Raw genomic sequence first — 16,665 nt, 5'->3', positions numbered from 1 at the left:
GGGCCTCAGAGAAGGGGTGGGGCAGGGGCAGTGAAAGAGTATGCAGTTTTCTGCAATAGGAAAGTTGGCAACCCTAACTACAGACTTCACCTACAATGATCATCTCAAGGTACCACTTTAAAATAGCCCTAAGGTTTCCAGTAAAATTCTATTCTACCTTCAGTTAAAGGCCACTCTCTTAGTTAGTCTATATTGTCTAGTCTCTTTTTGCCCTGGTCTACACTCGGGGGCGGGGGATGATCGACCTAAGGTAAGCAACGCAAATAGCATAGCTGAAGTCAGCGCATCTTAGGTCAACTTACCTGGCTGTGAGGATGGTGGCGAGTCGACCACTGCTGCTCCCCCATCAACTCTGCTTCCACCTCTCGCGAGCTGGAGTTCCAGAGTCGACGGGGAGTGCGTTTGGGGATCGATTTATCTGCGTCTAGACGAGACACGATAAATCGATCCCCAATGGATCGATCTCTACTCGCCGATCCAGCCGGTAGTGAAGACCTGTCCTTTGGTGGGCACTTAAAATAGGTCTAACTGTATTTTTTCCAGATTCATACGCATAACAGGACACTGCAAGCTGTGGTTTATAGTGGGAACCCATTGCTTCTTTGTCTTTGGCCACATGCCAACCACCACATACAACATAAGGCAAAATCTCAGTATAACACTCACTCCATCCTGCCTTATTGATTAAATTTGCAGCTAATGAATTCACCGGGAGTGCCAATAAGTAAAGACAAGTCACTTTTCCAGCTAAACACAAAAAGGCACCCACACTGATTAAATCTATTTGTTGCCATATCTGTTTGTGTTTACTTGGCTGCCAGTCAATAAAAGAGTTCTTGTTTCCTCTGGTAATTTAGGGGAGTAACACTGTCCTATTACAGCAAAAGCTTGAAAATGTATCATCTCATTATTTAAAACATCAGTGGATCTGTACTCAGGGTTGGGTACCTAAACTTTCCAAAGGGCATACAAATACCAGTGATTCTCCTCAGGTTTCACCACCTATATTTATTTTACAATTATTTGAATGAAAGTTCAGGCTTGTGAAGGTTAATGGACTGCTAGGCTGGAAACAGTAATTCTTTACTTATCCATAGGCTAGACACAGAGCAGGAACAGCAGAATGAGCGTCCCACACTAACCCCATGACCTCAGCTGTCATTTGGAGAAATCAGCCTCTGCAGAGGTCAGAAGTACAGTAGCGTTTATCCTTCCATCTCCATGGTAACTAACTCCAGCATCTTCTTCTGAATAGTGACTACCAATTGTATTAAACTGAGTGTGGCTTTTTGACATATGAAAACCTGCTCATTAGGGATTGAGGAGACACAAGCACACTCATTTCATTTAGAACCTTCAAGGCAGACATCAACTGCAGTGCCAAGGGTGAAAAGTGCATTTCCCCTAAGTTATCCAAGCTCTAGAAATGATCTGCTCAAGGCTTACATGTTAATTCTCCCCTGCCCCCTCCACCCATAAGCTGTTTGGACAAGGCAAAATAATAAAAATGTAAAAGCCATTTAAAAAATTTGTTCACCACTCTTTTCAGTATAGTCGTTTCGCCACTCTTTGAGTAGTCAATAAACTTAAGAGTAGTAGCCAGAGAAATTTAGAGTAAAGTAATACCAACCCAGTCACTAGGATTTCTAGAAAGAAAATTAGGTAAATCCAGGATTTTTCATGCTTTATGTTCTGTCACAACACTGAAACAACTAACTGTGCTTATAATGCAGAAGCTGTGGTTTTAGAAACATTTTAGGAAATTTTGCATGTTGGATGGATGGACAATGCTGTCCAACTCCAGTTTCTAAGATGAAAATACATTGTGTTACATAATCTGGTAGTAGTGGTGGTGGTGTGGAGGAATTTGCTATAGCTGCAGTAAAAGTCAGAAATTCAGTAGGAGTGGCAGAAAGGGAGAAGCGGTCTATTATTGCTTCTCATATTCTGAAAACACCGGAAAAGGAGGGAAAGCCATTCTTCTCTGATGCTTTTCATGAGCAAGAAAAGAAAATATAAGACAAGTAAGTGTAGTTTCTTGGGTGTCTGGTACATGTGTCACTTGGTAGTGCTATCACTGAAGTATCTTTCAATTGTGCAGCTTTTCTACCCCACCAAGAGTTTTCAAAACATGAGTGCATCAAAGAGGAGTTAATTTTTAATAGGAAAACCCGTTACCTAAATACACTGTTCAGAATGCAGTTCAGTTGGCCACTCTATACACTATATAGTATTGTTACAAAACACTTAATACATGTTGCTAAACTACAAATATTTGCAAAAGCACTTAAGTAAGCAATATACCAAGTCACAAAAGCCTTGCAGACGATTTTTTTGTGTGATGAAGTACTGCACTCATTACAAATTGGATCATTTATTCCAAGACAGATATACAAGATTTTTGTATGGATGGGGTGGGGCTGAGTGTCACCTCAAAATGCTTCAGCTCTTAGCAAATCAGATCATTGAAGAAATATTCATCATGATGTTTAATGTATTAAAACTAAATATAAAATATTTTATTTCTTGTAATATTTAAAAAGTAGAGCTCTTTAGGTATATATAAAAATTACCATAGCTGGGCTCATGAATTCCTCTAAATACATAAGACACAGCTTGCGGTCCCAGTCATCAGTGATGTGTCCACCATACATAATCTCACCGAAGAGATAACGCAAATCTTCCCACGGAACCTATCGAAGATAATGGAATGCATAATTAAACAAACAACTCAGCGTTCCAAAGGACAAACCAAAGTCACACAGAATAATAATGCATGAAAAATGTTTAATCAGAACAAAAGAAAATCAAAACACTTTCCTGAGAAGTTGCATTCATTAGATGCTCTCATTATTTTGTATTTAGAAAATAACCATACCGCAGAGTGTGGTTTTTTTTTAAATTCCAGTTATGTGTGTATATATAAATATCTGATTAAAAAATATCAGGGTTACAGTTAAAAATCACTAATTGTGTAAACCAATATCAATTGAGCCACAAGTCATGATTTTTATCCTAGCCCTTATAAAAATCTTTTAAGGAGCAAAGTACATTTTCATAATACTACATGAGGTAAGAGAACATAACTCATTGATGAATATATGTATTTCCCTATCCAGACCTTTGAAATCATAGTCCTTATGAGCAACTGGAAGGAAAGCTACTAACTACTATGGCTGTTTTAAGGGGGAAAACAAAAACTTCTATCTGATTGTAGTTTTTTATATCTTCTCTCTAGAAAATGCTGAGGAAGTGAAAGTCTAGATTATTTGAATTTGGGATGCATTCAAGAATTTCAGTAAGAATGGAATTAATATTTATGCCATCACTACCAAATTGCTTGAGGGTTATGTTAATTGTGGTTATGGTCAGAGTGCCATACCTCCAGTTTCTGATTAATGATAGTAGCATATTTTACTCAAGAAACCACTGTCTCTTTTTAAAAAAATTTGGCTTAGCAAGATTCAAAGCCTCTCTTTGCTATCCTTGATATGCCAGTTTGTGATGAAGCCTTTTCAGAAAGAAACCTTTACACCCTCAGGGGCAGTATTTGCCTCCTAACAGTTCAAATAAAAACTTAATTATAGGCTTTGTATGCTGCATGATGTGACAGAACCGAACAAGTAAAATAGCTACAGCTATTCCAGTGTGCTTGCTACAAGTTTATTTGGATTTGAATAAGTGAAAGTCTTATTGCACCCTTCTTTTAAACTGGTTTGAACTGAATGAAAAAGAGAAAGAAGTCACCAGAATGTAATAAACTATGCTACATATTGTCTCAGGAAAGGCTGAACAGCATATTTCTAAGAAGATTATTAACAACTTTTGGTTCAGAATAAAAAAGAATAAACTTGCAATTAAACAAGTTTTTCTCCTTACTGGCTACAAAAATGCAACTAATACATTCCTCAATCTACTATATATTTATTTCAATACACTGGTGTTTGTTGGTAAGGAAATTGCCTTTTCTCTTTGTGCCAGATAACCTTGTTCAAAGTCTGTGCGTCTTAGAAGAGTATAGCAATATTCTAATTCGGTATAACCTCAATTAGCCACATATCATGGGGGACATTGACAATGTTTAGATAATCAAGGCTTCTGATTTAAGAGAGAAATTTCAATGTAATCACGAGAGATCAGGGACATGTTCTCTGTTTTGGATAAAAGGGCTTTTTGGATAACAGGTTTGCATAATTAACATTGTACTGTGCAGGAAATTAGCCTGATGTGTTCATGGAGAGAGAAATTCAACCTCCACACTACTCAAGGCCTGCACAGGGGCTATGCTGTAGGAGGAGTTTACCTACTGAGCAGCTGCACAGGGGCGCCTACACAATTGCATGCCACAGGAAAGGTCTCATATATACTGGTACAGCAGGCCACATAGTGGAAGGATCAAACGGCTCCAATACTCTACATGGCTGGTCACTGTTCTGTCCCATATACTTGAAAAACAAGTGTGGTGGGTGAAGGAGTGGGTTAAACAGAAGCCCTGCACCTGGACCCTGTGTTGATTTTGTCTCCATAACCACTCTGAATTCCACTTGGAGAGAGTTCATATATTTGGGCTTTGTGTAGGCGAAGGAAATTTCACCCATGGGGAAATGGATTGGGTTGTGTCAGCTAAGAGCCACAAGAGAATTAAGTGTCCAAAGATAAGGTCCTCAGCTGGCGTAAATTGTCATAGCACCATTGACTTCAATGAAGCTGTGACAATTTTTACCCCAGCTGAGAATCTGCCTCCCAGTCTTCAACACTGACTTTGTGCTCCATGGGTCAATTCTTGCTCATCTAATTCACTAATGGAAGTAGTCCATGAGTAAGGTGAGCAGGATTTGGCTCTGTCTTCACACTACATTTGATTGCTTTTAAGACTCCTTTTTTCCTCTTGTATCTACATTTTTAAATGACCATAAAGCTACCATGCAATGTGATGCAACCTGCTCACCCACAAATTATTAATATGAAAAGTATGCAATACTACCAAAAGGCAAGGTTAAGTAATTCTCTCTCCTACCCCCCACCTGAACTAATATTTATACAATAAGATTCCAGGAATGTCACACTGTGTGTCCCTCTGAAGCCTAAAATGTCTGTTGACTCCGTGTGAAGCAATGGAGGCAGCTACAAGTATGGCCAAGAACTCTTTTTATTCAGAATATCACCAGATTGAATAATCTCTGGTTGTTGTGGTCTGTTACCATATAGTTTTTTTTAAGTTTTCAGCCATTTTTTACTTTACAGCTTATACCCAGGCAGTGTACAGCTACAGTAAGGCATGTGTCTATGCCACACCAAGAGTCACTTACTTTGGTATAACTTACGTTGCTCAGCGGTGTGAATAAGCTACCCCTCCAAGTGACATGTTACACCAACCCAAGCGCCACTGTGGACAGGTCTATGTCAGCAGGAGAGCTTCTCCCGCCAATGTAGCTACCACCTCACGCAGAGGTGGATTTACTACACCAACAGGAGAGCTCTCTCCCACCAGCATAGAGTGTTTTCACCAGATGTAGCAATGTACTTCTATTGTAGACTAGCCCATTGATAAGTATGATATCAGAAGTAACTCAACCAATCACCATCCTTACTTTACAGCTAATTTGCAGGTAACAGTTTAATTGGTTATATATGGGAGACTGCACAAATGGTGGATTACTTGGCCAAACTGCCACACCTGTGCACCCAACTGCCACCCACACAAATCAACAGAACCACCCACACAACTAGCAATGTCTGTCGAGTCAGTGTGAAGTGATGGAAACAAAAAGAAGTATGATTGAGAGCTCTTTTTGTTTAGAATATCATTAGATTCAATCATTGCTGAGATTCGTGGTCTGTTACCAACCAATGTTTAAATTCTCAGCCATTTTTGGCCTCTTTTTAATTTTTTTTTAAAAACACACACGACTTTACAAATTATACCCATATGACAGCATGGCTTTCAGCTACTAGTAGCTACTTATTAAGCTTATGAGTAGTTATTTTGAGAACAGAGCCTAAAGAGAAAAGGAGATTTATCAGTAAAGAAAAATAAGGGTTGGAATAAGCTGATTTTACAGAGTCATTTTCTAAACGAGAACCATTGTTAAATCATCACTATAAAATTAAGCAATTATTTCAAATGTGACCCTGAATACCAAATGAAGGAAATTCAATTTCATGTCCTATTAGCAAAAAGCATCAGTGAAAAGAAAAAAGGGAAAACAAACAAATACATGTAATGACTACAAACTGGGACACACAAGTAAATGTATGTCATTGAAGGTAACGTCAAATTTAAAAAAAAACAAACCCTCTGCTGATCTCTGAAATATCTAAGCTATTGAAAAAGGCGGTATCAGAGGACCTACTTACTATCTACCCCATGAAATGCTGAATAACCATTGCTATTATTCAGGCTTTGGATTTACAGAACTTAAAAAATGACTTTAACCAAGTATTTAAACCACACAACTGTAAAATATGCTGTCGCTTAGAAATAAAATCACTCATCTACCCTTAACTTCCACTCGGGGGAACATTACAGAGAAAGTCACAACAAGGTGGTATCCTTAATACATAATAATGACACATGCAGGAAATGCACCATTATTTATACATGTGACGTGTTGTAAATTGCTTCCATCATCAGAACTAATTGTAGTGATTATTAATGCAGTGTTATGAACTGTCAGAATTGCTGTATGTAATTACATTTGTGCAAATGCTTCATTACCTGCCTAATGAATTTGGCATATATGCACATGTAAACCACTGTTTTTGTTAACATAATGAAGGACATTTTTTTTGCGCTAAGCTGCTGATGTGGAACTGGTTTGACCTATATTATGAAGTTCAAGCATCCACTGCTGAAAAACCTTTGATCTGGTATATTTTCATAGTCAGCAATAGATGCATATAATGTAAGCTATTTTAATAATAGCTGCACAGAGAAATTATGTCCCACTCCTTCAGTATCCAAGACTGACAGATTCAGAACAATCTTGGTAAGAGGTTACTTGACCACTAATTCTTACTTTAGTGTGCGCCTCTAAATAGTTGTAGAGGACATTGACACAAATGGTGAGATCTCCGGTATTGAAAGGATATCTTCGATTCCAGCCTTGTGGTCCAAACTTGAGCCTCCCAGCCACACAAGTATGAAAGTAGCACAGAGAAAAGAGTATGCTTTTAAACTCTGCCTCCCTGGAGCACAATTCAAGTGTATCCTGCCAAAGAAGAAAAGCAATGTTTTTATCCAACGACCATTACATTATAGGCGTAGTTGGCTTACTTGGGCCAATGGGACTACTCACACATTTGAAGTTAAGCAAATGGAGCGGTGTTTGCAAGATTGGAGCCTAAGTATTTTTCACTTTATATACTTTTTATTATAGTTAAACAGAATTGTTGACCAGATAAATTATCTTTTTATATAAGAAGGAGCACTGTACTGCCCTTATGGAAGAGGCCTATAGAATTTAGTAGGATTTAACCCAATAAGACTATAGAAACTAAATAAGTTTCTATAAATATTACTCAAAAATCATATAATTTAATAGAGAATATTTTTTATAAAATACAGCACCTTAAAGACAATCTCACAGAGAATGGTATTCCCACTATAGAATTCTGTAGAGTAGTTTAAAATTCCATAGAGAAGTTATCAATCTCGCTCAGATTTTATGTGCCTTTTCCAAAAAAGGTATGTTTGGTAATTGTAATTTGTTTTCTTTAGACTTCATTGACAGAAACTTGGAAATAGAAGTTTCTGTACAGCTCTTTTTTTTTTTTTTAAGTTCCTGAGTCAAACTTTAGAAAAATATTTTTCTAAAGTATGATCCTGAATCTACATTCATTGCACCCCCAAACTCTTGAATTGCTATAATTGTGTGTAAGAAGTAATTAATATTACAATTGATTTTTGATATCCATCTTAGGTATACACAATTTCTGGGGGCTAAATCTCTGGTTGTCAAGGCAAATCACCTTCCCTAATGGAAGAATGAGTAGGAAATTGTGAGCAGGAGAACGTTTCCCCCACACAAAGACTGGGAAACATCTCATGGTGGGGAGCATCAATAGCAAAATTGCCCTATAACAAAATTTCTTCTGGGCAAATTAGTGAATTAAGTAATCTGAAATACAATATTGGAGTAGGATGTATGAATCTGACTCAATCTTCCTGACCCTCATATAGAAATCCACACAACACAGAATTTGTCCTTCCTGCGGCTGGCTATAGTGTAAGAAATATTTTTTAAAACTGCAGTTGCTCCTACTGAAATATCAAATAACTTTACAAGAAACATAATAAGGACAGTAAGTACTTAACTTAGTTTTGATATATCTGCCAAAGAGTCTGTAGTGCAAATGTTTACCTCAACCACCATTCATCACAGAATATCAGGGTTGGAAGGGACCTCAGGAGATCATCTAGTCCAACCCCCTGCTCAAAGAACTGATCCCCAACTAAATCCCCAAATGGCCCCCTCAAGGCTTGAACTTCCAACGTTGGGTTTAGGAGTCCAATATTCAAACCACTGAGCTATCCCTCCTGACAGCCATAAGAAAATACAACTAGAGTTTCCTGTTGAAAATCTCACCTTTAGAAATTGATAATCCAGTTCAAATCTTTAAAAAACAAATGAGCCATGTTTTAATTTAGAACACAGTTAAATTAAAGGATCTCTTCAAATTCCAGGATGTCCTGTCTGTATGAGAACTATTTCTTACTAGATGCCTTTTAAACATCCCAGGATGAATTAAGGTGTCAGAAAATCAAAGTTGCAATGATTTCTCCTTTGTGCCAGCTTTAAGATTCACGTTTCAGATAAACAACCCTCCTAGGCATAACAACATTTCCCATAACTCAGTAATATTTTAGCTAAAAACTCAGTGCAACATGCTTTTGCTAAAAACAGTCTTCACCGATATATTTCAGCCAGGGCCAACTCCAGGCACCAGCTAAGGAAGCAGGTGCTTGGGGCAGCCAATACCAAGGGGCGGCACGTCCGGGTCTTTGGCAGCAATTTGGCGGCGGGTCCCTCAGTCCCTCTCGGAGCGAAGGACCAGCTACCGAATTGCCTCCAAAGAGTGGAGCGGCACGATGGTGCTGCCGCGGCTTTTCTGCCCCCCCCACACACACTTGGGGCAGCAGAAAACCTGGAGTCGGCCCTGATTTCAGCTTTCTACTAAAAAAAATAAATGCGATGATGATGTATTATAAACTGTATAGTTGTACAACAAAAATTGCCACTATAAAAACTGTCTGCTTAACCAAGAGTACACACAATTATTTCCCCTAGGAATTCTCCAGGATCTCCTCCTTCATTTCCTCTACTGCCCTCACATCATAACCACCATTTCTCTGGCCCAGAAAACCTGGTGTGGAGCTCTATGAATTCTGTGTTGCCCAAAGGGGTTCCTTAGAACAGTGGCACTTAAAATTTTCACCATCATGCCTCATTTTTATCAAGGCAAATAACTTCAGGCCCTGCCTTCCTGTGTGCTAGAGACAAAATTCCTGCACATCAAATATTTGAATCACTCGAATACTAAAGTACATACAGTTATAATAGTCTTTACCTTTGCACATGTCAATGAGATGGATGAGCTTGATTCTGTATGCACAGCTTATCCAGTTGTAGAATTGAACTGAACTGAAACTGGAAAGTGATCTACAAGTCCTCCCAGAGTAAGGGACTCCAAGAGGAACAGGGTGTCAAGGGAGAAATAGGTTGTGGGGTGGACACCAAGGCATGCTATTCCCTCATTCTTAAGCTGCTTTTCCCCTTACATCTCCCTGCTGGCAAGGCCCTGAGTCAGTTGGCCATTGCTTCCTCTTCCTGTTCTCTCCTTCCCAGCAGTTTTACAAAACATTTTATACAGGTGACTAATGAAAGACCAACATCAAACAGCAAATACCCTTATCTGTATACAAGCACAGGAATTCATAAAAAGGGTATGCAGCATTTGTGCATAAAAACCCACGGTGTGTCCAAGAGTCATTTAGAATGGAGCAAATGTTCATAAACGTTGTCTACTCAACCAACTCGACTTTTAGAGTAAGGTCAAATTCTTCACTAAGGCTTTTCTTTTGGGGAGAGGTGGGACAACTAATGAATTAGTTATATACATTGTGTTGGGGTTTCTTTTTTTGCGAGAAGGCTTTTTTATAGTTTCAAAATAGAGTCAAAACAGTTGATTTGCAAAAAAAAGGCTGTAATATTACAATCAGACTCAAAACTAAAGAAAAAGGCCACTCAATGAACTTGAAGTCACAATAAATAATAAAATGAATCGTAGAGGCTATCAATAAGAGAGTCAAGATACTGCATAAACAATCACTGTTTTCTGTCAGTTTACAGTCATATTGCTGGCTTATGGCATATACATTAACATGGATGATCAAGAATGTTACAAATATTAACATTAAAGGCAAGTGAAAGAGATGATTCATCTTAAGTATCTAATTCATCAACCTTAGAATTCATCTGTAAGGAAATAAGGGTTTTTGCTTCATCATCATAAAAGAAAATAATATTCACCATATTTAAAAAGGAACAAGACTGAGGTTTAAAAAATTACCTGGAGGTTTCATTGTAGAGATTATTAATAGGTCTTATTGAAATTTAGTTTATGTAGTTTGAGTTTCTATAATTTAGGTGAATGTACGTAAATTAAGAAATATACAACCTTTTCAAGACCCAGAATTGCTGTTACATTGAAACAGATCACCATTCACATGCCTTTCAGTTAAACAATCTACAGTAATACCAATTTACTATCACAGTAGCTAACTGTTTCCCCCATGCCTGTGGAAGTGGTGGAGTGGCTGGCACAGGAGCCAGTCCCACTGTACAAGCTAGATTTTTGCCTGTGGACTTTGCCTTGTACAAGGGGAACTTGACCAGCTGTGGCCAGAATACATACTTTGTGCCACCTGAACTGTGCAAAGTCCCACTTACATACATGCCTGATGCTCAGACTGGCCTTTGTCTGCTCGGCATGTGCATGGTATATGTCAGTCGCAAGGCTTACATTGTGCTGGCTGCCCATTGCCCCAGGACTGTTTGACACACTAAGCAGCCATGCCTAGTGTGTTGAAGTATTGTAGTAATCAGTGTGGAGACTCTTCAACATTTGGGGAATCCCAGAGACTGGGAGACTCTGCAAGTGGCTCTAAGCCAGTTCTTTCTGTAACGTGCTGCTGGAATGAACAAGATTTACATAATATCCATTAAAAAAAAAAAGTAGGGTGTCCAGATACAGTGACACCCTTAGATCTAACCAAAGAATAAAACTTCTTCTTGCCTCTTTCCAACATCATATCACCTAACCAGCCTCCCTGCTCCCTCAAATCACGCTCAATCAACTCATCCATCCACCTCCAGGAGAGCTTGGGAAAACAGTTGGGTATGTTCTGAAGATCACCAGATCTGGGCTAGGGCTACCAAGAAAAAGAAATGGATGGACACATGGTACCTACTGAGAATAGAGAAGGATACACCACCATGATTTGGGCTATAAAATCCCTTTGTGAGAATTAAAAATACTATTACCGCTACTACTACTAATAATAATAGGGGTGGAAAGATTATATGTAGCAGGCACTGTCAGGAATTTGCAGTGGTGGGGAAGCCAGCACAGGTTGGAAGACGTCATGGTAGGAAAGGGGGAGCTGACATGGCACTCTTGGATTGCTAGTTGGGAGGCAGAGTATCAAATGCTGGGCCATGACACTTCTCTGATGTTGAGGTGGCCAATACAGTTACATGTCTGATGTGCTGCTTCCCTGACTGACAAAAGGAAAGCATTGTGTTGGTTAACCCTATACTGCTCTACTACCTAATACTGGGAAATACAATCAGGGATAGTATCTGAAGCACTTTGCCCCATGATGATGGGAAATTGATTACAAGGAGGCAGGATAGGGTAGAGCTGGTTAACCGTCTGTGACCTTTGTTTTCATATGGAATGGATATCGTGACCCCAGCAACAAGCTCCCAGCCCTGGTAACCAGTTATTTACAAAAGTTTGTAGTAATTAAAAAACCCAAACCCATACATTATGTAAATGTTGTCCTTACCTGGTCAAAGTTGTAGAGGGCAGCATGCAAATTAGCTAGCACCCCAGTAGGGGGTTCACTGGTAATTTTAATTGAGTTTTCTAGAATTCCTTGAGGGATGATGTGTTCTTCTGGGGTTGGAGCTGGTTCAGCACTAATAAAGACCCGGAAATCAGAGTGGCTTCCTTTGCTGTATTGTTCAAGGAGTTTCTCTAAGGTCCCCAACCACTTGGCTACCAGATGAACATTCTGTAGGAAAACATGTAACGTATTCATTGTGAGATAAGTATAGGTTTATTATTTTAGTAGTAAAGTATACACACATGTTAAAAATAGCTTTAAAAACACTGTTAAGGCAGTTTCATGAAAAGGAACAGGCACTCAACTCCAAATGACATTTCAAATGACATTTCACTATTAAATGAGCTGGTGGTGCAGAAGCAGAAACATTAAAGATTCTAAGAAGGACATCGGTTACATTAGCAGATATTTCACTAGCCTCTGAAGGTTTCAAGCCTTGATTTAGCAAGGCACTAAAACACGTGGTTAACTTTAAGCATATGAGTAATTTCATCCCTGTTCAGCAAAGCTCTTAAGCACATACCGAAGTGTTTTATGGAACTGGGCCCTGTCATGGGGCAGCTGGGCCCTGTGAATAGACTTGGCTCAGCTCCCCTGAGTCAGAGCAGGTGGACCCAGGTGATCCTGTTGAAGGGGGAAGTGCTACACCTGGGGCTATAAAGGCCTGTCACAGGGCAGGAAGAGGAGGAGTGATTGGGACACTGTGCCTGGGGAGAGGAACCCCAGAGGAGTGGCACTAACTCCTGTGGTGGCCACTGGCGTAAGAGGCCAGGTGCCCAGGAAGGTTGCCCTGGAGCTGCTATTCCAGAAGAGCAGCAGAGCTGAAGGAGGACTGGCTGCCAGAAGCAGGATTATCAGAGATCCTGGGGAAGGGAGTCCATGAAACCGTAGGACAAAAGGTGAGCTAAGGGGCTAGTGTCTTGTTTGTTTATTGGCTTATGTTTGGACAATATACCTGAAGGAAAGGAGACTGGGTGTGGCAGGGAATGCCTCTCAGATATGAGAGAAGGCTTGTTGAGTCACAGAGGGTGGAGAATGTGGGCATCTCACATCAGCCCTGGATACTAGCGGGGAGGGAGTAAGGTGGCTCTTTGGTGCCCAGTGAAGAGAAAGCTGAGCCCATGACAGACTGTCCCATACCACATTTGCGTGGGTAAGAGGAAAAATGGAGGTTGCGATCTGCCTGTTGATAACAGGACAACAGCAGCAGATGGTCACAGTACAGTGGCAACAAGAACAGCAGCAGCAGCAGACCCAGGTTCTGCTCATGCGATTGATGAAGAACCTGAAGAAACAGTAGGAGGCACAGTTCGCCATTAAACAGAGGTGACAAGATGCACCCTTTCAACAACTAGTGTGGTTACAGAACAGTTGGGATAAGGGATGCCGGGCAACATGGTTGGTGATGGAACCATGAGCTGGCTGGCCTCAGGCCTGCCAAAGCAGGGACCAAAACACAATACCAAAGGCTTCCTCTGAGTGTTTGAGAGAGTGGCAAGCAACACAGGATGAGAAGGATCAACCTGGGTGGCTCATGTAGCACCATTTCTGATGGGCAAAGCTCAGGCCACTTACTGAGCAATAAGCAAAGAGCACATGATCTCCTATCTGGCAGTGAAGGTGGCCATTCTGGATCGAGAGGGACTGGCTCCAGAGGCCTAGAAACACTGGTTTCAGGTAGAACCATTTTCGTGACAGGCACAGCCACGAGTGGTGGCTCAGAAATTACAGGATCTCATGCCTCCGTGGCTCTGCCCCAAGGCCAGCTGGAGAGAGAGAGAGAGAATCATGGACCAAATTGTCCTGGATCAGTTCCTAAAGATTGTCCCCTTGGAAGCCAACAGCTGGGTGAGATGCTTTCAGCTGGCCTGGGGGCGGGGGAGAGAACGGAGAAGCTGTTGAATGGGCAGAGGCCTTCTTTGAGGCCAAGGGAGACAAGCAGCCAGGGCAGGATGGTAAACTGAGGGGAAGCCAAAGGTGGTGGCCCAGGGAAGCTCTCAAAGGGAACATTTTCAAATGGCCAAAAATGGGGTAATATACAAGAGCTACAGGGGGCTGGGGTAGTCCCACAGTCTAGTGGAAGCCCTCAAAGATGGTGGCTGAGGGGGACCCTTTGTATGCTTCAGGTGTGACCAGCCTGGGCATATTAGACAAGAATGGTGTGTGATTTTCTAGGTTGTTGGACTACAAAAGCACCACGAGCTGAAGAGCTGAAAAGCACTATATCACCAAAAGCAGCTTGAACCTTCACCTATGTCACCTGAGGCTTCAGAGGTGTGCCACAGCTGAAACTGGGCTGCCCTCATTACCCCTGCTTCTAGGCCCGAGCCTGTGAGGTGCTGAGCACTGAAATTCCATTGCAATCCACCACTTTTCAGCTCCTTCTCTCTCTGTTTTCTCCGATACTACCATGGCTTTACTTAGTAAGAACTATATCAATATTTACTTAGTAAGAACTATATCAATATTAGCTGAAAGGCACACCTCCTGGTAGATAAGCTTGAATAGCTCACTGGTAAAGCGAGCTGAAAAAATGGTGAAAATGTTATAATTAAAATCTCAATTATTTTTTAAAAATATTATCTCTGTTTCAGTACAGTGCCTAGCACAATGTGGCCCTGACTTCTGCTGGGGCCTTTAGTCACTGCTATTATTTATTTTATTACAAGAACAGCTAAACAGCAGCTAACGTTTGCAGCAGATAATTAGGTTGACAAGGTGATGCAGTGCTGATGGTGTAAAAATAGAATTGGAAGGAATAATGTGGCTCCCCTAATCTCTTTTATTGGCAAGGCCTGGAACCAACACTTCCAGTAGTGTTTCAGGACAATGTGACCATTACATATATTAGCACACTATAAAATACAATGTAAAGCTGCTGGTCACAGCACCTTACGTTAGTGACACTAACAATCCCAGTGCTCCTGTCAACTTCTGTGGCTGCACCAAGAATGATAGTTCACCAGGGCGTTGTAAAGAGCTTTTTGTTTGTTGCAGAGAGTGGATTCTCAATTCACACAATGCTAGCCAAAGCTGCTACTGCTATCTCTGAAGAGCAGCACTCCAGTGCTGATTATACAGCTTCCCAAGGGCTAGCCATTCTAATTTTATTAGACGACTCCATTATGGCCTACTCAATGGAACAAGAGTTCTTAATTATGTAGGAGAAGAGTGTTCCTGAGGACATAATCATGCCTAGCCATAGGGAGCCTTCTTGTATTATCTCTCTTGGCCCCATTGGAAATACAAAGGTAGTGCTTGTAATTGTGAGGGTAAAGGCAGAATGCCATGAACACTCAATATATGTGAACATTTACCCTGTCGTTTACAAAGGCAAAAGAAAAACAAAACAAAATGTTCTGTTTGTTGCCTTTTTGAATTCCACAGAAAGTTGTACCTTGTTGGACAATCCTTACCTTGCAGTCACTTCACTAGCGCAAACAGCCATTCACCTAACTGAGTGCACCAATATCATCTATTGTGCTGTTTAACACTTACTTGGAGAATGACCCAATGCCCATGTGTGGCAGCCTCCTCTAGTGCCTCTTCTGCCACCATCTCTTGACCTTGTCCTAAAGAGATATTATGGAATTTTCCAGAGTCGATTGTAAACCCAAGTTTTTTGCCTATAAGGGAAGTGATGGGGGTAGGAAACGAACAGAGCAGAAAGGGGAAAAAATGATAACAACTCATTAATTTCACTATCACTGGTGCAATATATATTAGTTCTTCTGAAGCACTTCACTAAACCTTTACAATTTCAACAAGCGAAATTGCGAGCTCTCAACAGCAGCCTTATTGCTGGTATTAAAAAAAGCCTGCAGAAATCTGTTCCCTTGGTTTTAAGATAATGAACCTTTTGACATTTTGATAGATGTTAGGCATTGTTACTGAGCTTTAGAAACTCTTACAGGGGGTACAAAGCAATTCCCTTATAAAAAAGGAGCAACATGTGGTAGATATCACATCAGTTTTTTAACTGATTGGTTCAGTGGGTAAATGCACAAGCTTCTCACCTTGTGAGGCCTGAGTTTAAATTGAGCACAGTCAGGTCACAGCTGTATTAACCTGGTATTCTCAGTGTAGTCTGTGGGGAATAGTAATCCTAAGTATAAAGCGACAGTGCTTTACACAATTGAATATAGTTTGTATAATGACCATTATTTAGTCACAGGGGGCACAAGATTACATGAGCATGGAGAAAATTGCCCTCTGGCCCTCATCTAGTCAAAAGGTAGAAAACAGTACAAAAGAAACTTGCATTATGCCAAGCAGAGGAATGTTCAGTCTAAAAATTTCTTCATACTATAGTGCTAATAGCCTTGCACTTTTCATCCGCTCCATTTACCACAAATAGGTGGGGGGGGGGAAACTTTACAACTTAACTCTTTTGTTAAAAATAAACCCGGCCCAATTTTGTCATATTAATTTCTATTCTTTTATGAAGACACATTGTTTTGGTTTTGTTTAAGATTTTAAAATTTAGGACCCAATCCTGCTCCCTTTAAACCAAAGCCCAAAGTCCCATTGTC

The 16,665-nt window shown here is 40.4% G+C and overlaps 1 protein-coding gene across 8 annotated transcripts in view; it reads right to left on the bottom strand.

The window, feature by feature from the left end:
- The window catches only part of DNAH11 (dynein axonemal heavy chain 11), a 278,479-nt gene that overhangs the window by 15,254 nt on the left and 246,560 nt on the right, over positions 1-16,665 (bottom strand). For all 8 annotated transcript variants that reach the window (XM_039523273.1, XM_039523275.1, XM_039523274.1 and 5 more), the window contains 4 exons: positions 15,632-15,759; positions 12,074-12,301; positions 7,020-7,211; positions 2,574-2,693 (listed from right to left, as the gene is read on the bottom strand). In XM_039523273.1, coding sequence (XP_039379207.1) covers positions 2,574-2,693; positions 7,020-7,211; positions 12,074-12,301; positions 15,632-15,759 — 668 coding nt within the window. The remainder of the gene's footprint in view (positions 1-2,573; positions 2,694-7,019; positions 7,212-12,073; positions 12,302-15,631; positions 15,760-16,665) is intronic.

This window comes from Mauremys reevesii, linkage group 2, assembly GCF_016161935.1.
Source record: "Mauremys reevesii isolate NIE-2019 linkage group 2, ASM1616193v1, whole genome shotgun sequence".
NCBI lineage: Eukaryota > Metazoa > Chordata > Testudines > Geoemydidae > Mauremys > Mauremys reevesii.
Note: the sequence above shows the minus strand (reverse complement) of the source record. Positions and strands in the feature narration are given on the sequence as shown.